The sequence below is a fragment of the Pelecanus crispus genome, chromosome 10 (assembly GCF_030463565.1).
Source record: "Pelecanus crispus isolate bPelCri1 chromosome 10, bPelCri1.pri, whole genome shotgun sequence".
NCBI lineage: Eukaryota > Metazoa > Chordata > Aves > Pelecaniformes > Pelecanidae > Pelecanus > Pelecanus crispus.
In genome coordinates, this window is record NC_134652.1 from 21323397 (window position 1) to 21349180 (window position 25784).

Here is a 25784-nt window from a genome sequence, read left to right on the forward strand (position 1 = left end):
ACAGAACTTCCTGGCCACTTTTCCTTCCAGAATGCACTAGACTCACAGAACAGTGAACCTGCATTAACAGTCATACATTTCATCTGCTGTTTTATTGGAATGAACTTCTGAAGCTAAGGGTCTCTGTGCAAGTACAAGACTGATGAACTGCTGTCAAGAGATTACAAGTTTCATTCCCCACTCTGCAAACAGACTGTTATGTAATCTTCAGCAAGACATGCAATTGCCCTAAACCTCTACCTCTCCAACCACAAAACAGAGACTATGCAATGAGCATAACAATGGTCCAGTGTGGTGGGATCCTTAAACTCAGGGAGTAGGGAAATGAAATGGGTTTCATTCTCTTAGAATCACAGAATCATTTAGGTTGGAAAAGACCTTTAAGATCATCAGGTCCAACCATTAACCTAGCACTGCCAAATTCACAACTAAACCATGTCCCTAAGCACCACATCTACATGTCTTTTAAATACCTCCAGGCATGGTGACTCAATCACTTTCCTGGGCAGCCTGTTCCAATGCTTGACAACCCCTTCCAGGAAATTTTTTCTAATATCAAATCTAAACCTCCCCTTGTGCAACTTGAGGCCATTTCCTCCTGTCTTATCGCTTGTTACTTGGGAGAAGAGACCGACACCCACCTCGCTACAACCTCCTTTCAGGGAGTTGTAGAGAGCGGTAAGATCTCCCCTGAGCTTCCTTTTCTCCAGCGTAAACAACCCCCGTTCCCTCAGCCGCGCCTCATAAGACCTGTGCTCCAGACCCTTCACCAGCTTCGTTGCCCTTCTCTGGACACGCTCCAGCACCTCAATGTCTGTCTTGTAGCGAGGGGCCCAAAACTGGACACAGTATTCCAGGTGCGGCCTCACCAGTACCTAATACAGGGGGACAATCACTTCCCTAGTCCTGCTAACCACACTATTTCTGATACGAGCCAGGATGCTGTTGGCCTTCTTGGCCACCTGGGTACACTGCTGGTTCATGTTCAGCCGCTGTCGACCAACATCCCCAGGACCTTTTCCACCAGGCAGCTTTCCAGTCACTCTTCCCCAAGCCTGTAGCGTTGCATGGGGTTGTTGTGACCCAAGTGCAGGACCCAGCACTTAGCCTCTTTGAACCTCATACAATTGGCCTCAGCCCATCAATCCAGCCTGTCCAGATCCCTCTCTAGAGCCTTCCTACCCTCAAGCAGATCAACACTCCTGCCCAACTTGGGGTCATCTGCAAACTTACTGAGGGTGCACTCAATCCCCTCGTCCAGATCATTGATAAAGATATTAAACCAAACTGGCCCCAGTACTGAGCCCTGGGGAACACATCTTGTGACTGGTCACCAACTGGATTTAACTCCATTCACCACCACTCTTTGGGCCTGGCCATCCAGCCAGTTTTTTACCTAGCGAAGGGTATGCCTGTCCAAGCCATGAGCAGCCAGTTTCTCCAGGAGAATGCTGTGAGAAACTGTGTCAAAGGCTTTACTAAAGACTAGGCAGACAACATCTACAGCCTTTCCCTCATCCACTAAGTGGGTCACCTTGTCATAGAAGGAGATCAGGTTAGTCAAGCAAGACCTGCCTTTCATAAACCCATGCTGACTGGGCCTCATCACCTGGTTGTCCTGTATGTGCTGTGTGATGAACTGCTCCATAACCTTCCCCGGCACCAAAGTCAGACTGACAGGCCTGTAGTTCCCTGGATCCTCCCTCTGGCCATTCTTGTAGATGGGTGTCATATTTGCTAACTTCCAGTCAAGCGTGACCTCCCCTGTTAACCAGGACTGCTGATAAATGATTGAAAGTGGCTTGGTGAGCACTTCTTCCAGCTCCTTCAGTACCCCTGGGTGGGTCCCATCCAGCCCCATAGACTTGTGTGTTTCTAAGTGGTGTAGCAGGTTGATAACCATTTCCCCTTGGATTATCAGGGCTTCATTCTGCTCCCTGTCCCTGTCTTCCAGTTCAGGGGGCTGGGTACCCAGAGAACAACTGGTCTTACTATCAAAGACTGAGGCAAAGAAGGCATTAAGGACCTCAGCCTTTTCCTCATCGTTTGTCACTATATTTCCCCGTGCATCCAATAAAGGATGGAAATTCTCCTTAGCTCTCCTTTTATTGCTAATGTATTTATAGAAATTTTTATTGTCTTGTACGGCAGTAGCCAGATTAAGTTCTAGTTGGGTTTTGGCCCTTCTAATTTTATCCCTGCATAACTTCACAACACCTTTGTAGTCCTCCCGAGTTGCCTGCCCCTTCCTCCAAAGGTCATAAACTCTCCTTTTTTTCCTGAGTTCCAGCTAAAGCTCTCTGTTCAGTCAGGCTGGTCATCTTCCCTGCCAGCTTGTCTTTTGGCACATGGGGATGGCCCACTCCTGCACCTTTAAGATTTCCTTCTTGAAGGATGTCCAGCCTTCCTGGACTCCTCCTTACCTAACTCCACCAAAACCCACAGGTTTTGGGTCACAAGGTTCACATAGCCAAGAACTTTACAGAACACAAACCAGAAAATTTCAAACAGCGCTTCCTATCTGAGCCTCCCTTTTGAAAAGATCAGCAGAAACGTTAAACTCAATGGAATTCCTCAGGTGTCAAACTAGCATCATACAAATAACAACAAAATACAACCTAGGATATTCACTATCATATTAATTCCTCAAATTCACCTGTTAAACTTTAATCAAAGACAAGCTTCCAGCTTTGAAAATGCTAGGTTTGTTCCCCCTTTTCTCCTAGACATCTATGAAATTCTGAGTCCCAAAGAGACTTGAAGTATTTGTTCTCATGACATTTTTTTTGCCTGATCAGAGAGACAAAGCATACTGAAAGGCTGTGTATATTGCTGAAGCCCTGAACAACTGCTGAGTAAGCTACTGGCTTGTTTTATCTTATTGCATGAAGGCAACTGAAGAACCAGCACAGGACTCTGCTTTAACAGGCTGTCCAACACTCATGAGACTGTTCTACAGGCTTGTAATTCAGACTTTTCTACGCAACCACAAGGATAACTGCTCCATCTATTTCTCTCCTTGCTCAGTATCTCTTCATGTGACTGCTAACAAGTAGCTACTGGAGGAAGTTCAGTATCACAGCCTTCTTTCTAACAGTCACAGGTAAAAATTCTCCTGTTTGACAGTGTATTTCCTGAAAAAGATTCTAGCTATCCAATTACAACTACCTGACTCCATGCCTGATGATCTAGGCATACTTGCTTCAAAATTTTCCAAACCAAAAGCTCTCTGAAAGAGCAACTTATTTTTTCCTGAAGTCAATGGTACAGCACATTGGGACCTGACTCAGGATGATGCTTCTAATCACTACTGAAAGAAACAGAATCCCAAAAGTCACAGTATCTAAATAAACCATAAATACCTAATTCATGTGCCAGCCAAACGTGTAGGAAGGCTTCAGGCTGACTTGAACATTATTTTGAAGCCAAAATAAGACTACTTGCCCTTCCCAAGAACTTACAAAAGGTAGACCAAAGCCATGAAATGGGGGAAAAAAAAAAAAAACAAAAAAGGAATTAGAGTGGCTGACTATTAACTGCATTACAGCGAGTAGCAGAAGTATCTGTTCCTTTGATAAATTCCTGAGGATAAGTGGTGGCAGAGAAAGCAGAAGGCGTTCAGATATTATGCAGGAGAGGTTAGAGTGTCCCTAGTGCCAGGCAAAGGTTCTCATGCCCACCCAAGGTTCCCTGAGAAAGGTGAGATTGCAGTGAGTCACAGCACAAGGCTAAACTGGCTGCGCAAGTCCCAGCCTCTCACTACCTAAAGCCATGGATCAGATGGGTAACTTTTAAATGCATGGACTCAGTGCCACACTGGCAGTGATTCCTCACAGCAAACTGTCTAGCTGCTGCTTGCACTGTGCTATAATTAAGTTAACACACAAGGTCTATGTGGTGTGCCGATTACTGCTGGCTGCCAGCCAGGTCTGTACCCCTGCTGCGAAGTCACATTTATTGGTGTTTCCCTGCAGGAAGCTCCTGTTTTACACTGATGAAAGTCATTACATTTTTGTTTGTTTAAAGCATCATTAAACCTGTAATCACAGTTGCGGCCTCACAAAACTATTCCATAATTCATATAAAACTCCCATAAAGGCTGACCTAGCAAGCAAGAGCATCTCTGTGCTGTTGAGCCAGGCTCAGTACAGGAGAAGAGCTGAGATCCCAGCTCTATGTGGACATAGGGTAAAAAGCCATTCAGAATAGACAACCAATTCCTCCAAGTATTAACAACCATTTCAGATACCCACAGGCTATTCAAGCTGAGTCAGTGCTCTACTGGCAGCTGTTTCAAAGCTGCTCATAGTCTGTATTTCACTCATGGTCACCAATCAGACCCCTAAGGTCAAAGCCCACATTGCAAAGATTCTCACTGACTTCACTGACCCAGCTCCTAGCCTTTGAAACATACAAAGGGTCCTAAGAAGGAAAAATTTGGCTAGCTATGTCTGGTGAACTGAAGACTAACCACTTTGGCTTCCAAATGAGCTATAGCTAGCCATCTTCAGCCAGATGAACATGTCCCCAATGATCATCCCCACAAGAAAACCATCTGGTTGTAAAATGAAACGAACAGTTAACAGAATTGTAGATCGCTGTGATTGGGAAAAAAACCACCCACCTCAAAACAGACCGACAAACAAAAACAAAACCTGAAAAAGATGTCCAATAAACATGGAGAATATAGACCAGGCTATTATTTATTCAGTGTTCAGTCAGAACAATTACACCGTAATGGTTAATGAACAACTAGTGTAAACAAGTTGCGAAGAAATAAACAGTTTCCATTAAAAATTGTCGGTGGTTATCCTTTAAAATGGCAACTCTTTATGCAGTAGATTAAATACAACAGTGCCACAGTATAATATCTATCTTGAACAAAAGAAATATGCCAGCTTTGATAATTTTTAATATTGTGTAACATAATATAAGGTTTGAGTTTCACATGCAGAAAAGCAGGTGTAGCAAGAAATATGACCTGCATTCTAGGGAAGAGCAGACTAAAAGGCCATATTAATCCCTCCTGGCCTAAAAATCTGAGCATGATACCGTGTTTTAAGTCTTTTTTTTTTTTATACAGACTTCTCTACTTTGCAGCCTTAGACAGTCACATTCTAAACAGAATCAGGTTGCTTTGATGCCTCAGATTCCCCAGCCAATATTCAGAGCTTGAAAAGGTGACAGAATTTACAAGCTGTTTCCCTATGAAAAAAACCCAAACCACAGAATCAAAAACTGTTTCTCCTCTTGCTGCATGGAGACGTCATGCAAACAGAAGAGAAAATGATTAGCACTAGGGAAAGATAAAACCAGCAAGGACAAAAATGCTGGCAAACAGAGAAATTAGCATGCCAAAAACCCCCCAGAAAGTGGGTGTTCTATAATTTCTTTCAACTAAAGCAATTGAAAGGCTGCTTGTAATAAGAAATGGTTGAAAAGAAAGCAACAAAAAAAAAAAAAAAAAGGTTGAGGTGTAACTTCTAAGTTAACAATTCTCTACTGAGCTCTGGAATGTTTTCTGTCTGATTTTTTTTTTTTTTTAAATATATATATCACTTAACACTCCTGCACCCCATAAATATTCAGGCTTGCCATAATAAAGTCATATTGCATGATACAGTTGCCACATATGCCATAGTTCTTTCCTAAAGAAACATTATGTCATTGGACCTCCGTGCTTTGAGGCTTTCTTTGGGGAATTAAAGGCTACGTGTTGTATTACAGAACACACATGCACACAAAAGTATGTGCCAAAACTCTTAATAAGTAAAAACAAACTTCAAGACAAAATAATTTTGGATTTAGAAGAGCCACAAGGAAAGCCCAAATATCCAGATCCCTCACGGTGCCAAGTTAATAGTCCCATGGATGACAGTGAGAACACCCACATACTTGTTTTGAAGCATGTGTTTTAGTCATCTGTTGGTGAGGACTAGAACTAGTGATATTAGTCTACTACTTGAGGTCTTCTGCGTAAAATAAATATTATAAATATATAAGCACACACATCAAGAGAATTCATATAGCATCGCAGCTACAACAAAAATACCTTCTCTTGTACAGTGCTTTTCACCAGTACATCTCAGAGGTCTTTATGAAAGAGGTCAAAGTCTTTAGCTTACAGATGGGGAAACTAAGACAAGTGAGTTTCTGGAACATCCTGCCACTATGACTTGGTTGCAGAGGAAGGGGGGTTGGTGATGGGGCAAACTCAACCTGAATTAATTTGAAATCTCCTGATAAGCCCACAAAGAGGATGTGTATGGTGACAGCATGCAGTAGCAGGAATGGGAAACAATTTGACAAACCAATTTGGAAATCCCTTCTACTCTTATGTTCCCAGTGCCAGATCATATTCTAATACAGCTGATTTACCAGATATTTGATCTTATATCACAGGAAAAGTCCACATACCTTAATTCCTCTAACCTGGGCTTTCACAATTCTACATGGAATGGTTTTTGATCTAATTACAGCTATTCAAGCAATCACTAGGTTTTTAGAAAGTATTCCATGGGCATAGAAAAACAGAACAGCACATAAGGAGCTCTTAGGGACACAACAAACTGCATGTAAATAGCATATGTGACAGTGGCAAAGAGTATGTGCATGGCAGAAACATATTTCATGACCCTGATTCAAGAAATCACTGTGCTTCAGGATGTATTTAGGCATGTACTTTGCAACTTTTATATACAGGTTTTCTGCTACTGAAGGGGGGCAGATTTGCCTTTAAACCAAGAATTTAAACATACAGGTAATATATATGCAGCACTTGGATCTTAAAAGTGACAATTAAACATGCTTAAAACCTCTGTGGGTGATGACTGCAAAAGAGGGAAACAGGAAATTAGCATCATTAGAACGAGAAAAATGACATGATACTAATGTGATACACTGTTCCCATCTTGAATCAAACAGAAAAGCTGCATTTTTGATGAAGCAGAACACTGAGAAAATGCCGTTTTATAAAGGGCAAATTGTTCAGTTTTACTTAAGTATACATTTCCCAGCAGCTCAACATTAAATGGCATCCACCTGTGGTGCAGCATTGCTCCTCTCAGCAGCCCCGTATCCCAGCTCTGTCCTCTGGACTGCATGCCCTAGCCAGTGTGGATCTGCTATCACTGATGATGTAACTTAGGAAGGAGACACTTTCTCACAAAAGTGATTGATTTTTGCAGTCACCATCTAAATCCAATAATCTCTTTAATGGAAAATTCCTGAACCGCTATGATTTACATAGCTACAGAGCTAGATCATCAGCAGTTAAGTTTTGAGCCTAAACTCTTGAGGTGTGAAAACTGTCTTCCTGTATTCGCTTCAGTTCTCATGCTCCTCCTACCACACATCTAACCAGAATTACCCCTCCCGACATACACAATTAAAGCCCAATACTTCTGGCCCTTTCCTGCTAAATCACAGAGAATAAATCAATCCCTTCTTCATCAGCCTCACAAGCAGGGGATAGGATTACAGCTGGCATGGCAGTTTTACAGAGAAGAATCCAAGTGTTACAGCAAATTACTAGAGCTGGGTGGAGTCTCCAATTCAGCAGCCCTGTTGTATTCAGATACAGGGACAAAGTGCATAACATCTCCAAGTTTACTACTGCTACTGAATCTAACACAGTGAATCAAGAGACCAGGTACACTGCTACCCTGTGCAAACAATAAACCACCCATCTTGTGACCAGACCACTTTTCAAGTAATTGACTATGCACTAGGAAGCAAGGAAGTTCATTTCATAAGAGGAAAAAATGTTTCTTTAGTCACCAGGTAACAAGCATTAAGCTAAGGCAGATAATGTTTTCCTTAGCAGATCAAAGAACAGTTTGTCCTAGCCCTTAGCATATACTCTCCACACTAAGAGTTGTTTGCAGGCTCTTTTGAATCACAAAATTGTTATTGCCATGTGGATTTTATTGTTACTTTGCCAAAATTCATTTAGCTTTTCAACAGACTGTAGCTCCAGCAGTTAAGTGTTGCATGGAAGCTTCATGCCTCAACCCGCTAGGAGGCTAATGCACAGTGCCAACTGCTCCTAAGGATCATGGATGGATTCCTGGCATCACCAGTTGGTTGGGGAATAGCAAGCTTAATGAGAAAAACCTCCATATTTCAGTGCATCATAAATGTACCCACACACAGGGGTGGGTTTCAAGAGGATAAACCCAAAGTATGGGGTACATGTGATGAGACTTCCACACTGTATTTATCAGCTAAACTCAGGCAGCACAGAAGCAGCTCTACTTCTATAGCAACTATATGTAAGTATGTATGTGTGCATACACACACACTCTGTCAACAGATGATACTACTGAAGAGATTAATTCCTGGAAGAACAGATAACTTGTCTGCTAATAGCAAAAAAACCACAATGGGAGGAGAGACATGTTTGTTCTTTAATCCTATCTCTGAGAATGACTTCTGTGACTTCAGGATAATTCACTGAACCTCTTGAGGGCTCAGTTTCTATCCTGTTACAGCAGAGGTATTGGCATTTACCTCTAGTGAAAGGTGAAGATCAGACTTCGGCATTATGGGGAATAGCAACGGGGTCTCTTCCTTCCTTCACTTGTTCTTACTCACCATTTTCTTATTTCTATTTAAAATGGTGATTTTCTATGAAGTCCTACAGGTGTATGTAACTTAGGGCTTTATTACATAGTATCTCAATGCATTTATCTGAAAGCCTCATGCACTGGCATTTTCTGATTACATTTGAATTATGGCTTTTATTTAAGAAAAATGCGCACTTCTAATCCTTTAGCTGAAGAAAGAATTCTGTAAACATTAGCATATACTTAGAGCTCAGAGTACAGAATACAAAGAAACATCTTTTCCCTGACCCCTAAATTTAACAGTTTTCCTAAAATGACACACACTTAAAAGTGACATGATTACTTCTGGAGTGGTTTAGTGCCTGTAGAACAATCCTAGATTCTACAGGCTGCTCTGCAGCAGAAAGCATGAATGGAACACAGATAGGCACAACCAAGTTTTATCTTTAATTTGGCTACCAAGGATGAGAACAAGAAGAAATGAATGGTGACAGACTTCAGCACAGGTTAGCAATCTACACCCCCATTTAGGGGAAACCTTTAAGTTCATCTTGCAGAGACTTTTAGGACCTCCCCTGATTTCCTGTTCTCTGCTTGCACATATCACCATCGTTGACACTCTTAGCCTTTTTCAGTCCCTGCTGTCTGATAGAAACTCATACTTAATTCTCTGGGCACCCAGAATCCTGTGTGCATTTTATACTGCTCCCTGCATGAGGCAAGACACCATATATAAACTCATAACTTCTTCAAAAGCAAATTTGATCATAATTCTTCTCCTTATAAAGTTTTCTAATAATAAATAGCATAACTGAAAAAATCCATTATTTGTCTTTAAAAATAGAACAAATATAGAACTTCAAAAATAATGAATAATGAAAAAATTATTTTCTTGTGGGAAACTGGATGAGAATATCAATTCTCCCTAAAGTTTTAAAACAAAAAGGTAAGTTCCATTCAGTTTAAATTGCCACTTAAGGCTTTTGAATCAAACAATCCATATAAAGCAACTTAATTCAAACAATTTCCTTCTGAAATTATTGTAAATAAAACATTGCATCGAAATTCCAGAAGAAAATGGACATATTTGAACCAAGAAATATGAAACGTTATTTGTCTTTCTATATATTCAGCAGAGAAAAAAATATTCTGTTTCAGTGGCTAGCACTTGTTTCTAGGGTTTCTCTGCAACCACATAACACTCTGCTTTCATCCATATGATATTAACGCCATTCAACTCATTTGGCATCGTCTCTGTTAGGTGAAAATAAAACTGTGCAACCAGCAGCTCTTGAAAGATGAGATTTCAATGCCAACAGCTTTAAACATTAAACTCCACTCACTGAAATCCTATATCCGAGCTTAAACCTGAGCCAGACAATCTCTAGCTTGAAAGGCAAAAACATATTTAAAAAAAATATGCAGGAAACAAAAGAAAACATCTTTTCATACAATGTGTAATTAAATGAAGGGACTTCACTGCCACAGGACACCACTGAGTTTAAAAACACAGAAAACCTCCCTCTGAATAGTTACCCACAAAAAGTTTTGGAAGAGATATTTCTTGTATTCAGGTTTTAAGATGAAACTGGTATTAATCAAGAAAGGAAAAACTTTGCTAGGACAGATTTTCTACTGTGCATTGTGCTGTCACATACCATCTCCTGTAGCAACTGACACTGGATTTTTAGGGTCAGACTGTGGGGCGGTCTGTGGATCTGAGTCAGCCTAACAATTAGTATTCATCATCATACAACCTTTATGTTCCAGCCTCTGTTAAAGAGTTATCTTCAATGAATGTGGAAATTATTCCCATACATTTCAGAAAGTTCAGTGATTAATATTATATAAAATTAGATAGCTCTGCATTTTATGTTTTCATGCAGTTCTTATCTAACTTATTGACCTCATGAATTACTTCCTTATGATCTTGTACAGTCTGAAAATGATAAAACTGCAGTGTGTCAGATATCTGCTTAGGAGGACATAAAAATTTCTTTGTTCAAAGTTAAAGAAACTTTTTCCAGCTTGCTGCAGCATACTGTAATTTAGCTTTGAGCCAGTTATTAAACAAGACAATAATATTATAATGGAAATTGTTTAATATACATCATTAATAGGAAAGTGCCTGCTTTCATTGAAGTAAAAAAATGTGCGCTATGAGCAGTTTTGAAATGAATATTTGATTCCAAACTTCCCTTGTGCATTTAATGACATGCTAATTTACATTTTAATTACTTCCTAAGAAATCAAAGCATTTGTTGACAGAAGAACATAATGTCAACTTCACGGTGCACTGTTGGTGGATAGTTAATGAACTTAATTAGATAATTAGTGATGTTAATTATCCTGCTATTATGAAGATAAAGATGTTACACAAATAACGCACTTTTCAAAGAAATATCTTTATATGTTTTCTTTTTTTAAACTCAGTTAACTTGAAAAGCTGATAAAAGACCAACTGAGTGATTGGTAAGAAAAATATCTGTTTAAATAATAATTGTGATTATGTTTCAAATATTTCTATCTTCTTCATTTCACCTACCTGCTAAGTTGAGCTTGTCTCTCCTCCATCCCAAATTAGCAAGCTCTTTTTGTTCAATCCCACTCTCCTCCCCACTTTAAACAACCACTTTCTGATGCAGTGGCTCTACTATCATTTGAAAACCCAGGCTGGTCAGCATCAGCCTTGAGTTTACAGTCAATTATTGAAATATATCTATAACAATGCAGGAAAGAAGTAGCTTGTGTTTGAAGGCACTGGTCCACTATTTAGCTCTGGGTTCAGCTGCCAGTGTTGCCACTGACATCCTGGGTGATAATGGATGGCCAAGTCTCTGCAAATTCATGTCCGCCACCTTTAGATAAAGCTTCTTTCTTACAGAAGTCAAAGCTCACTGACACACTGCATTTTGAGCTAACACTGATCTTATGTGCTGGGGTTGAATCTTCTGTGCCCTGACAAGAGCCTAGGAATACATCATCAGCCTTCCAGTTCAACATTAAACACTTCTGCTTGAAAAGTCTTGTTTAAAACTACCCTCTGAAACACAGATATCTGCACACAGACATCTCACCCAATAATTTGTGAGTATGATCTGTACATACTAATTTAAAATGGGTAATTTCTCCCTCTTCCCCCACACTTAATGCAAAACCTGTAAAGATGGCTGCAAAAAGTGTGAAGCAAGACTGACAGCCAGGAGTGAGTCCCAGTGCTCTTTCCTGACGGACTCATGTGGGGTGAGAGCCCTACCCCAGACAGGAGTAATTCTGTATCTGTGATGCAGCTACTATTTGTACTAGGTAAGTCCTAGCACTGTACAAAACACATTAAAAAATGCCTGTAAGTGTTGATGTAGAGATTTCCATTTCCAGCATGGAAGGAATTTAAGCCTCTAGTTCAAACTCCCACTGAAGTAAATGGAAATTTTATGTTTAAACATTTTTCAAAATACAATGCATTACTGCCACAGGTGAGTCACTAGAGACACTAGGTAATACTAGCCATATTTATCTTAAGAATAAATGTTACATGTGAAACAATTTTTTAAAATTTTTTTGCTGGCTGTGAAATTTGAAAAGATTCTTGTTGGTGGTGTAACAAATGAGTAATTTTCTGTAGCAACAACACTTTTAGCTGCTGGCCTAAGAGAAAAGCCTGGTGAATAAACACATGAGAAAACTAAAAAAATAAATTTCCTGTAAATGTAAAACTAAAGAAAGTCCTAGAGACTTTGAAATAACATCTTGTTTGAAACATGCCTCAATATTTCTCAGACTTCAAAAGAAACATTAACTCCTAGAAGAGATCTGATTCTTCCTCTTGGGAATCTAACTATAGAGGCAGGACTCGACAGACAACTTGCAGTGGAGCTTGCCCGAGAGATGTTTGCTATTACTTCAACCAAGGATATCTGTTGTTGGAAACTACGTAGAATTTAAGTGGTCCTTCGTCATATCACTATCTTCTTGCTCAGTGACTAGGACATACAACTCACTTTCCTAAATGAGTTAACGAACTTGCAGTTTCTTTTCAGCATGTACATCAAGACTGCCTAGCCATCAGTACAAATAAATAAAATATTACACTGTAAAAAATTAAGAGGAACACTTTTCGAAAGGAACTGAAGTAGATTCCGTGTCAGACAGTGACTTAAGTCTCAGCCAAGAGGTCTTTTCTTGGAGCTCCTGACTTCAGAAAGTTATCCACAGAGACAAAGAAGGCTCTTGCTGACACATTGATGCAGTTATCTTTCACAGATTTGCTGTGGGTTTAACAATCTGCCTGTTGCTTACAAAAGTAAGCACAAGAGATGGGCTCTTACTACAAAGCCAACAAAAGAAAAATGAATCACTCCCAGTCAAGCCAAACTTAGCACCTTGTATTTTCTGGTTTGTAGAGCTACATCATTAAATGCTTTTTTTTTTGCCATTAGCTCTGCAGTGACCTTGCATGCACTGAGGGCAGCACAGTAGAAACCAAGATATCCATCAAACTGTTCAAAAAATCCTTAGAGTTCAAAGGCTGCATTCTCCCATCACTTAACTAGGAGGAATTCTCTTGCAATGGACAGAGTGACAAAACTGGCATGAAGGAGGTCAGATGCTGGCTCTTTATCTGTATCTGTCTTCACAAGTGTACATTTGCTGACCAAAATCCTACCATAAAGTTTCTGCGTTCGCAATTACAAGTTAGGAAGTCTCTGTTAACCTCTTCATTCTGAAGTCTGGGATTAAAAAGAACTTTTCTATTTCATTCTCTCAAGGTATATGGGCCTCTGGCATAGGAGAACCAAAACAGGAGAGGACAGGAGTGATCAGGCTTGCTGTAAAACTCAGCAGGCTCTGCAGTTCTTGGAAAGCATAACAACTATATCTACAGCCCTAAGGCAGTGTGTCTTACAGTAGTCAGAAGTATGCTGCTCGGGCACTCATCCTCAGGAAGAACCTCAGGACACTGCATGGTAGAAGCTGTTAATTGATTTACAGTTTACTGAAATATGATTGTTATAATGGTCCCTTGCTGCTCTTGCAGCTTGTTGGAGATGACAAAAACAATCCATCATTGTTAACATAAAAATTAAATACATATCCTAGACTCTGACAGCAAAATTTGGGGGAAAGGGCAGTGGGGGAGGGAGGACGGAGAAAGAGCAAGAGATCAAAAAGTTCACTTTGAAACAGGAAAGTCAATGATTTGGAACCCTTTGGGACTGTATTCAGAGTCTTATAGACCTTCCTGCTGGCAAACTTACCCAACTCTGTCACTTGTAAGCATTAAAAAAATCTGACTTCGTACAGTGCTCCTCTTGCTCTTGCATGACTACTCAGACTTCCAAGAAAGCACAAGATAGCAATTACCATAGCAGATCATCACCCTCCTACTACCAGAAATGTGATCACACTCTCCTTTCTGAATGATCATGTGCTCCAGACAAAGCCTGGAGCAGAGCATGAGATGGCAAGGTAGATTCAGAAATATGGGGAAAACACAGCTGCAATTTGATTGCCAATGCTGACATTTGCCATCAAATAGCAGGGAATTGGCTTCACTGATGATGGAGATACTGCATGAAAATACAGCAGAAACATGGTGTCTGATCCTTTCCTGGAGTGAATAGTTTGAATTTTGCCTTTTTTTCCAGATTGAGGACTGGGTCTCAAAAGCTCCTTGCTATCTTTTAAATGACAACTGGGAAAAGGTTGATAGTTATGAGGGTTGTGTTTTCTTTTTTTTTTTTTTTTTATCTGCAGTAAATGCTACTGCTGCTTCAACTTTGTTTATTTTAAGTCTATAAAGAATCAAATTAACAACCCAGTAACCAACCTATTTCTTCTTTCTACTGAGCAAAGCTTTGAAATCCTGGCTGAATTTCTGCACTTTTCTCAAATTTAATAAGTCTTGCTCAGTTAGAAACAACCATGCTTAGCTCTCAGTAAATGCAAAGATTTTTATTTTACTATGGGATTTAAAGGCTTTGTATCTCACTATGTAGTTCACACTGCTGCTTCTCCTTTTATCTCAATGTTTCAACCAGGTGCCTATTGCTGTAGTACATAGGCCCATAACTAGCAGTAGTGAAGACAGAGGCCAGTACCTGAAGATTTTTCCCAAGTGAATACAGAAGGCACCTGAGATACCGCAAATGATACAAAATCACATTACAGCACCTTTAAAGTGACTACCAAAGTGAGGTCAAAAATATGACTTAGGAGCACAAATACCATTTCCTTCTAATGTAACTTGTGCTCCCAGCTTCCTTTGATACTTGAAAATCGCACCTTATACCTTACTTGTGAAGTGTACAAAGAAAGAGGGATGTTGAGGAGCAAAGAAATTAATTTTTTTCCCCTTAGATTTCACCTCTCTGAAAAGTGCATCAAACTCTTTCAAAGATAGGCTAGAGGGAGAAAGGGGGAGAGGGAGAGTGGAGAAGAACATTTGGAACTGTAGCTTCGCATCTCATTGAGAGGAACAATTTATCAGAGCTGTGGAGCTGTCAGCCCTTGACATGATAAGGAATAACACCAAATGAGTAATGTTTCCTCCAAACCCAGCTCCTTTAATTACAAGCCGCTTCCTTGCAGAAGAGAGACGGAAGATGCAGAAACACCAATTTCATGCACTTGTGCCTGAATAATGTCTCTGTGATGCCTTTTCCAGATGGCAACCTTTTCACTAGAGGAACTAATGATGTGGGCATATTTAGGGAAAAACCAATAACGGAGTCTTTAACCTTCAACAGCAAAAAGCATGTTGTACAAAATGTTCCTTGGGATACATTTACAAATATCAATTACATTGCTCACTGAGGTGTAATCAGCTGTAATAATCAAAATTAATTTTAAAAAATAATTAAACAGACCCTAGGGCAAATAGTCGATGCTCTTGTAGTATGACATCACAGTCTACATATGTACCTGGGAAGAACTTGCTCACTCTGTAAGCAGCAAAGTGATTTTAAGCAATGAGAAGGATGCTGTGGCATGCTGAGAAAAACAAAATGCAGCTCAGTAAGGTACTATCACACACATTACTTGTGTATCATAGCCTTCCTGATCAACACACCTGGAAGTGAACCAATCATCACTGGGGATAAAGCTGCAACCTGTTGCAGCTTGAGCTAGAGGGTTAAGACTCCTTAAACTGATGCTGTAACAGGCTCACTGTCTCCTCAGCAGGAGAAAAAAAGACCTTAATATGGTCAGCACTGCAGTAACAAACTCAGTCCAAAGCTCTGAATATTCTGTCAATGCACTGTTGCCTTACCCTACAGCTGGTTACTCTAGCCCTAACACACTTAAACAAGTAACATCTAACTGGTGCTTTCTATTTGTATTCTTGACAAATGTCCAGCAAAAACATGGAAATGGCCCTCTCTCTCAGCAAAGGAGGAGCTTACATATGGAAAAGATAGTCCAGCTGCATTGCTGGCAGTAGGAATGCTGCATACTCTCCAGACCCATCCCTGGTTTATATAAGCACTTGTCTCCTTATCTCGAGGCTAAACTGAAATTTGGACCTTTAATACTTCGTATTGACTAGAAAATGAAAGGACAGTAGTATGGCAATACCTGATCCTTTCTACCAATTCAGTGTCTGAAGGACAAGGTTTACATAAGCGATGTAAGTCAAAAGCAGCAGCAAAGCCAGCATCTCCTCACCTTGCTCTGACCCAAGCACAGCCCTGTGAGCACAAGCGCACACAGGTTGCTTAGGTTTTTCCTTTCCAGTGCAATAATTAGGCCTCACGCAACGAGTAACATTGGACTTGATGATCTTAAAGGTGTTTTCCAACCTAAATGGATTCTATGATGTTATGTGAAGACTGCCGATTGAAGTTCTTCAGATCAATGACTATTTCTTAGTGACTATATCTAGCAGTCTAGAAAAGGAACTGCAATAGGTGTCTAAGTTTACAATGGAACATGTCAACAGACATTCTCAGAAGCCTCTCAAGTCCAGATAGACTCTCTAGAGCCATATCAAAGGCAGAGCCAGTGACAGAGCTAGAAAAGACAAAAAGCAGAAGTTACCTCAGATTTGCATGTCATTTCCTTTGTGTTTCGGCCAGGCATCAATCTAATAGCTGAAGAGAGGCTTTCACTCCAGGAACTGTGCTTGCTCTGTGACAGGCCTGGCCCTGCTTTATTCTGGAGAATCTTCTTTTCAGATGCTGTGGGCCAGAACAGAAAAAACAGCTTGTAAGAATTGAAGTTGAGCCTGTGGGAAGGTAGAGGGTTTGTATCCATGTTACACAAGACACATCATTGCAGTGCCTCACTCCAGCTGGCTTGTCCTTCTATTTATAAGAGGAGCCTTGAATTAACATGTACTTCTCAAGTCTTTATTTAAAAGCCTCACAGAGGTCTGCCATAGACATCATACAGACATGAACTTTGAATCCCTGCAGCACTACACGCATTCGGTTGCCATTCTTCACCCAAATATCCTCCCTTTTAAATTCTCCAATGGGATACAATCATCTAAGGAGATTTCTCTTTCTTGCAGTACAGCACGAGCTGTACACAGGATGATTACAGAAGGGCTGGGGCATGACACAGAAAGCAATCACAATCCTGGATGAGAGAAACTGAGAATCTGCTTTATCTAGAAGTTGATGTACAGACGAAGGGCATAACCAAGGAATCAGCAGCTTTCCATTAAGTGGTACATTTACTGCAATGATTTTGCTTACTACAATGAGCGTTCCACGAAAGAACAGAGACCTATCAAGTGTTGCCAAGCTTTTGTCATAATTTCTTCCCACAATGGAGTGATCTCCGTTATCTTCATGTCCCTTTCTTTGTCATTTCCTTTTACAGAAAGATCCATCTTGTAAGCGTCCTCCAGAGCCTGCCACCTCTGAGAAATAAGCTGCTTCCAGATGATTTCTACTGTTCTCAGAATCTCCTGATGGACTAGGAAACAAAAGAAAGTACAAATGAAGAATCATTTTTTGTGTAACAAGTCAATCAGCAGATAAAGCAAAAACATCTCATTTGGAACAGCACTGGTCCAGAGTAACTGCTGGAGTCAGTGGAGCTGCTCCATTTTGTCTACTGCCTCCACAGGTTCTAAGCCAGACTAGTTAGTCTAATACAGAAAACAGCAGGACATTTCTTTTACTATATTTCAACTCCCTGAAAGAAACAAGTAGTAGTGACAGATTATTCTAACTGGTTTCTGCCTTGGAAAACTATCTCATCAGAATTTTGATGATCTTATTATCACACACAGACCGCTAAAGCATCCTGTTGCCAAACATCATTAGAGACAGTGGGGGAAGGTAACCAAGTTGTGAAACAGTTTGACACAGTAACAGGATGCTGTACAAGGAAGTGCTGAGCTGTTTGCTATATTTCCCTGCAAATCTGACTTATTTGGTTCCATCATATCCAAGCCAATATATATTTAAAAAAAAAAAAAAAAAAGCATCACTCTGCTGTAGGGTTCAGCTGACAGCCCCACACTGACTCTTGCCCAAATTTTTTTTCCAGTGTTTCTCTTAAAAGATCAAAATGTTTGAATAAAAAGGTATGACGTGAACAGAAATAATTTTTAGCAAACCCTTCTTTTCTCTATGCTGTGCCTGCAGTGACTATACACTGAAGAGGCAATTGGAGTAGCGCTTGCACAAGCTGCTCTGGTAACTGTTTAGGCCAGGCACTTTCCTGCTCTGTAAGCCAAAGGCAACATGTGCGATAAATTACCATCATCTGGAGTAGGCAGGCTGCCCTTTTCCTCTTCACTGGGTGCAAGGAAAATCTGGTGATATGAAGCCAACTTTGGTTTTGCATCCACCCCAAAACCTTCTGGATAACTGTGAGGGGAAAAAAAAAAAAAATAAGGAGAGCACATGAGAAAACCAGACTTAGAACAAACTGAAGATAGTGAAAAAACTAAAGGTATTTCTACATATCCACTCCTACTCGATTCATTTAGTAGACCAATATTCCCAGGCTCAAGGGCTCACACCAATCACATGATACTGAAGATTTTACAGGAAGTGGGAACTAAAACACTTCCAGTCTAGTTTTCAAAGTCAAGAAACAGTCATCAAGATCCTATGGATCACTCTGTTGTACAAGCCTTATCCCTGCGCTGCTTAATGCACTTGTATCTACCATTCATCTCAATTAGCTGCAACACAGGGCTGTACTGGTGTAGCCAGACTGTATCCAGCTTTCTTGCACCTCCCCTGAGCATCTTGTATGCCGTCTCTTTGCTCTGAATTTCTTCACCAGAGGTATCTTTCATTATGTGAGAAACACTGCCTTGCCATACCCTACACCTGAACTGCTTGCTTAGTCTAAGTTCTTTGCACCAATGATTGTTCATTCAGTTTATAAAACACTCAGCACAAAAAAGCTGCAGACTTTAGCACCATGATGTTAGTGTCATGTCGATGTGATTATAATTGAGAACATAACCACAGCCAAAAAGTTAGTGTTGCTTTGGGTGTGTGTGTGGGGTGTGTGTCAGGTAGTTTACCAGTCAGTAGGCAAAAGACTGCAGGAATTTCAGCACAGCAGTAATACTTACAATAAACGCAACAGGCTTAGTTAAGGCATCCAGACAACATATACTTGGTCACAGAAGTGCTGTCAATAATATATATATTACATATAGCCACTAGTAACATACTACATTCTCTTAATTGTAAACAGACACTACTACATGGGAGAGGCAAATCTCTTGGGTACACAAAGCTGCCATTTTTATTTCTGACTTTCTTTTGAATACCACAGTTCTGATTCCCGGGATCTGCTATATTTAGCTTTTGGATAACACCAACACTTCCGTAATTTTTTTTTTTTTTAATATTTATGCTCTTGCTACATACAAACAATCCTTACCCCATCTCAACAGTTTTGGTCTGGAAATTATTATCTGACTGGAATAAGAACAATCAAGAAAAGACCTCAGGAAGTGCAGCTCATTTGTGATGTGATACTGTATTAATGGATTCAATTCAGACCATCTAAGCAGCACAGAAGGTTTTCATTGAAACAACAAACATCATTATAGTGACTAAATCACTAGCCAATATTTGCTTCTTTTGACAAAACAGAGTTGTCCAAAATAACTCCCCAGCTTACATTAGCAAGAGTACCTCTGACACATCACCTGTAAGAATAGCAAACAGAGTGGGTATGGATGTTATAGCCCTATCCAAGTCAATGGCAAAACTCCCAACTTCAGTATGACCAGGATTTCGCAGCTCAGATCCAAGTAACAATAACCATAACAGAAAGATTCACAAGATCCATGCACAGTTTTATATATCTTCTAAATGTACCCACACAAGAATAGCTGCTGAATCAGAAAAACTGTCTCCCTAAATTAGTCCATGCAGGGGTGTCTGAGAATGGCCACCTGCATGCTTGTGGAGTGATTCTAGCCCACACCTCAGGAAGATTTCCAGATTCTCATTTTAATGATGGGCTTGTGAGCCAACTCCATTGAAATCAGTTCAAGCTTGTTAACTGCAGTTACTGCTCCGAAGTCAGTAAGCTGCTGGAAATGCTGGATAAGTAAAACAGATACACACAGATGTTTTGGTTAATAAAGAGTAGCAATTAAACCTATGCGCAAATTTAAGGGTTCTGCTTAGACAAACATGCAAGCTTGTCTGGGTGTCTCTGAAATGAAACACCCTTTTCAAAATGAAAAAAAAAAATGTAATTAAGCGTTACATTGTTACCATCCATTGTGCCTTGCTTATTACACCCACAAACACACATACTAGCCTGCCTCTGAGCAAGAAAGGTGGTAGGAAATTTTCTGCTCACTAGTGTTTCAAGGAGGAAATAGCCTTCTGATAGTTTCGCTCTTCCACTTGCTTGCTGAAATACAATCCATTGCCTCCAGAATACTGAGCACATTAGTAACCACCTTCTCCTCCAAATTAAGATATAAAAAATTATATCAAAACATTTCTGTTGTTGTTTTTCATCTTTGTTTGTTGGTTTGGGTTTTTTTTTAATTTCATTTTTAAGCCCCAAGTGGCTTCACTCTGCCACTTCAACAGACACCAAATCAGAGGAGAAGGTTTGCCCTATTTAAAGCAGAATGATGCTTTAAAGCTGCAGACCACTGAGCCCAATGGGTAAAATGCTTGCTAGGATACGGTACCTATACTACATCCAAAGTCATTATTCTAGCTGAAACCAGATCAGTCTCAGCTTCCAGTGATTCCCCAAAATGGGTATTGCTGAAGTTTTGTGAAATCTCCGCTTGTGCACCAACTCCCATAGATAACAGCACAGAGATGTAAACAAACGTTATACTGAGATGAACATTCATACCTGCCCGAATTCAGTTGGCAAAGACAGTACATTAGGCAGATGACAAAATTATTATTTGAGTTGTAAGTTGCAAAAACAATGTCCCACTGCTCCTGCAGGACATTGAGAGTGTTCAGGACATTAAACTGTTCAGGCAGCGATTGTTGTGGTCTGGATAGGCAGTACAGGATGGCTCTGTTTAGACAGCTGTATAGGGCACTGAGGAAAACTTCCTTTTGAGGAACGGAGCTTTCTAAGACCTGTGAAAACACAAAACAGCAGAGTACTTGGCTTGCTCAAAGAACTCTTTCCCCAAGGACCCACTCCTCTCACTTCATTTAAACTGTTGCAAACTTATTTCAGCAAAACTCCCCTGAACTGTTAGATACAAATTCAATTTTCCTGTATTTCTGCTGAAGTCCCCAGAATTGTGGAGGAGATTAATTTATTCCTGTTCAGCAACACATACATAGACAACAGACAGTGGTACAAAAGAGCTAACTATCCCTTCTTTATGCTGCACCATCTAGCTCCGAGTGTCATTTAGAGCCATTATGTGCTCATGCAAGAAAACAGGAATAATCACAATCACCAAATGGATAACAGCCATCTTCTTCAGAATTGCGGTATCACAACCTCAGTGTGAAACAGAGCACATTCCAACATGTTCGTAACAGCTGGAAAAAAATTTCACGTGACTCACCTCCATAATCTGTCTGGCAGTGAAGATCAGGATTTGCTTGGGGTCAGCAGCAAACATTCTGCTGTTCAGCTTCTCAACCAGCTTCTGAGCACAATAAGCAATATTCATCATGGATACAGGTGCAGTTGATTCTGAAGGGCCATGAGGATCACTGCTCCCTGGAGAGGATACAAGAGGGTTGATTATTCCAAAACAAACTGAAATGCAAAAAAAATTGTGAGATGTGAGGTTACCAGAGCTGAGAAGGAACAGTCTCATGCCATAATGTCTCAGAGTTGGGAGATGTCTAAGAAAACTCTAGGTCTAGCATAAATACCTTACTCAGACTGGAAATAACAGCTCCATCCTGAGGACAGAACCAATCTCACTAAAATAACATCACGAAGGACTGGTCCAGCTAATGACTCAGAAAGTAGAGCAGCAACAACTAAGTTATCAGGGTTGCTTCCAGATGCACTCAAGGATAAACCTAGGTTTCTTTCTAAGTACTCCCTTTTTAATGTTCAGAATCTGTTCTCAGAAAGAGAGAAAGAAGTGAAGAGGCTCTCTAGAAAAATGAGGAAGCTACAGTGATTTATGCAAACTGGCCTACAGCAGCAGTGAATGGACAGTCCAGCCTGCTGACCTGGACTGTCCATCTAGCTACTATTTCCAAACCTTTCTAGCAATTACAGCTACATGCTAAATACCACCTAGCCGATGATCTGATTCTCAGCACTCACCTCTTGGTCTTGTTTTCCCCTCGCCTTGGCTGGTAACATGGAAGACATCCATAGCAGACAGTAAAACTTTTGTTTGAAAATGTCTTTTCTGCTCAATGGTGGCATCCTCTGGAGAAGCCTATGTAGTGACCGTACACATATTAGTACAGCAGCAAAACAGACAGGAAATCAGACTCAAATTCACTTTCAGCCTTTATTCAAAGGCCTTAGATTTCACTGGATCTTTGGCAGATTATGCCTGTCAAAGATTCAGATTCAGTAAAAATTTTGCTCAAAGAAGCGAGTGGAAATTCCAAGAGACACTCAGTACTAACTGAGATAATTCAAAATGCCCAACATTTCCCTTAAGGGGGACCTAGGCACCATGTTAAGAAGAGGAGGGGAAAAACAGCACAAAGAGGAAGAGCAACTACTCCACCTCACTTGCTCACTGTAGCCCTTGGTGTGGGCATATGAAACAGCTGCTGCAAGCTGAGAAGTTATCTGTGACAGTTAATCCACAGTAACCCATAAATGCAGAGATTGGGTGTACTCCTCTGTGCAAACGTAACAAGGTACCTTTCATACATAGTTCAGCAAGAGTGCATATGTGGACAGTTACTGTGCAGCAGATGAGATGGCAGAACCTCATATCCTAGCTGGGAAAACAGGAAATCTGACATACGTCTACGCTCTCTAGCTGATAGCCAGCACAGTTGCCCTCTGCACACTGAACACAAACAAGGTTTTGCACAGGGCCAGAACCTAGGTTCACAGGTGGCTCCCAAGAGATCTTGCCCTCAGGGAGTTATAGCTCCATTTAGGAGGCTCAGGATTCAGATAATCGGAAGAGCCATCCTCTATCTTAAACTGTACCAAGCCTTGAGATATTATTATATAAGCCTGCTATTGTACAACTGCTGCTCCACAATATGATTCAATTCATGACAATTGCAGTCAAGCTTATGTTCACTACTATTTGTATTACTAAGCTAAGTCTGCATAAAAACTCACATCTGGGACACCTGTATGATTGACAATTTGGAGCTGAAGGCTAAATTTTCCATTTTCCCTTTCTTCAGACTATTCTGATTCTTTCCAGTGCTTTGAGTGGTTGAAATCTGTAATCCAGACTCAGCTGTTACAGCTTGTATTAATCTGTCCTAAAAGTGGAGACAGTTGGTTTTGGTTTATTTGAGCACTGAAAAGAAATTGTCTCAAAAATCAGTACACAGGAATTCTCCATGTGAAATCTTCTGTTCTCAACAAATTCAAGGACTGCTCTAATGACAAGCAGGCATTACTAAGGGAAAGGGAAATTTTTTCATGCCTTATTTCAATGTTAAATGTTGCCTGAAAAACGCATTTGTTGTTGTCTAGGGGCAGCATTTTCTTAGTTCATACGAATGCAGGGCAGGCAGAAAAGGACTTTCTTCCTTGCTGAAAAGGTAGGAATTCCATTCCACTAAGCAGGCTGTCTAGATCTGCCAGGAAATAGTGCATGCTCTCCAAGAGCTGTGATCCCAGCCTTATCCTAGACTGCTGAAAATGCTGACTGAATACACCTCTTCATCACCACTCGCACTTTTTTCACTATGCCACTAGCAGGATACCACCTGTCCTTCCACCCCCAGTGCAAGGTAGAACAGGAAAGCCTGACAATTACAAGAGACCTCAAGAAGCAGCTCAAGCGGATGCCCTTGTTTGTTTGCTGGGATGTTGAGAAGACTGTCCCTCAGGAGGACTCGCACAAAATCCCACACTTGTTTCTTGGCAGGGTGTGGTAGGAGCGGGAGAGAGGAGGGATCAACACAGCCTTTCCCTTCAGCAATGGCTGGACCATCAGGAGACAAAAGGCCTTCAGAGCCTCCCTGTGGAAGCAGACAGCAATGCATTTTAACTCAATCGCCCCTTTAAATTTATTTTTCCTCCTGGCAACCCATCTCTGATCTGAAAGGCTTGTGCTGGCTCAGATGCACGTACCTTGGGTGGTCCAGAATGGAAAGCAAGCATAGCCAAAGTTTTCAAGAAGTCAGGACAGTGCCACACAGGGTCCTGAGTATAACTGTGATAGATCAAGCACAGAAACTGGATAACATTCCCTGGATAGGCAATCTCCCAAGAGGCTTCTGCATCTGCAATAGGCTGAACACAAACAAATGTGCATTCAGTCAAGGCAGCATTCCTCTCACTCATATAAGCTCATCTTTGCTCCTCTCTAGGTATTCCTAAGCAACTAAGCAAGCATGACATGGCCACAGAGGAGTCAGGCAAGGCACAAGCAGCCAACTCCCAGCTTGTAGACTGAAGATATACCCAATCAGAAAGGTGGCATACCTTTATCATCAAGGATGAACAAAATGGGTAATGCTGTGGGTAAGATCCATCCTGTATTCAGAAGTTCTTAAACATGAGCCCATCACATCATCTGCTATGTAACATAATGAAGCCAATAGCTGTGCTGACACTTCTAAGTCCCTGCTCACTATTATGCTCAGTATTGCCCTGTGAGGGCAGAGGAAGACTAGGGGTTACAGGTAAAGACTGCCACTGACATCTGACACTCTCAGGCAGTTTATTCTGCCATTCACACTGCACTGTCCTTGCAACAAAATGCTTACCTTGTCCACAGTGACTCTAACCATTTCCAGCAGTAAAGTAGCTGCCTCTGCACACAACCCAATTTTGAGGACATTCTCTGGAAGGTGGTGCTGCAAGATCCACTGCAACATAGACTCAAGATCTTTCTACAACAGGAGGAGATGTATTTCAAGAAGAGATGGAAATTATTGATGATACATCAAGAACAATGTCTGCTCTCTCTACATCAGAAAAAAACCAAAACATCTTCACCTCCAGCAGCTCCTCCCTCTCCTATTAAATGTGTTTCCCCAGGATAGCACTAATGGATTGTCCTCTTCTGAAAGATATCTTTGGCACTGTTGGGGCAAAAATGCCTTATGGCTTCTCAGGATGCAAGGGGGAAGTACCCAAATCCACTAATTCTGAGACTTTAATGAGTCTTGACAATGTGAGGACAGGGAAGCTAATCTGAATTACCTTCTGAAGTGCAGTAGTTAAATGGCATTTAACACCTGCGCAAACAAGTTTGTTGTGAACACGAATTTCCTTAAGTCAAAGTTAACCTACTTTATTTTTAAAGTATGAATGACTAGTTTTAGCTATCACAAAAACCAAGCAGGGTTAATTTGCTTGAGAATCCTCTTACAGAAAAAGCCACAAAATGCTGAAGTAGTAAAGCAATAGCAGCTTCATGCTTGTCCACTATTTTTTTCATACCTTGGCTGCTTCAGGTGGTTCAGACTGTGGAGTTGCCAGAAAGAGCCCTGCCACGAGCAAGTAGATCTCAGGAATGTGGACATGATCAGTCAGACATCTTTGCAACACAGAAAACCCAAAAATCAAGAAGGAGCCATTGTCAGGCACTGGAGGATGAGCTTTTAAGTTATCTTTAAAGGAAAAGGAAAACATTCTGAGGAACTGTAAAAATAAATGCCA

At 40.7% G+C, this 25784-nt stretch overlaps 1 protein-coding gene across 1 annotated transcript in view; it reads right to left on the reverse strand.

Annotated features, from left to right (window-relative positions):
- The window catches only part of WDFY4 (WDFY family member 4), a 143520-nt gene that overhangs the window by 65667 nt on the left and 52069 nt on the right, over positions 1 to 25784 (reverse strand). The window contains exons 29-38 of the mRNA XM_075717401.1: positions 25566 to 25735; positions 24887 to 25012; positions 24249 to 24410; positions 23939 to 24136; positions 22287 to 22404; positions 21565 to 21722; positions 20883 to 21121; positions 18285 to 18394; positions 17301 to 17492; positions 16608 to 16747 (exon numbers count right to left, since the gene is read on the reverse strand). Coding sequence (XP_075573516.1) covers positions 16608 to 16747; positions 17301 to 17492; positions 18285 to 18394; positions 20883 to 21121; positions 21565 to 21722; positions 22287 to 22404; positions 23939 to 24136; positions 24249 to 24410; positions 24887 to 25012; positions 25566 to 25735 — 1613 coding nt within the window. The remainder of the gene's footprint in view (positions 1 to 16607; positions 16748 to 17300; positions 17493 to 18284; positions 18395 to 20882; positions 21122 to 21564; positions 21723 to 22286; positions 22405 to 23938; positions 24137 to 24248; positions 24411 to 24886; positions 25013 to 25565; positions 25736 to 25784) is intronic.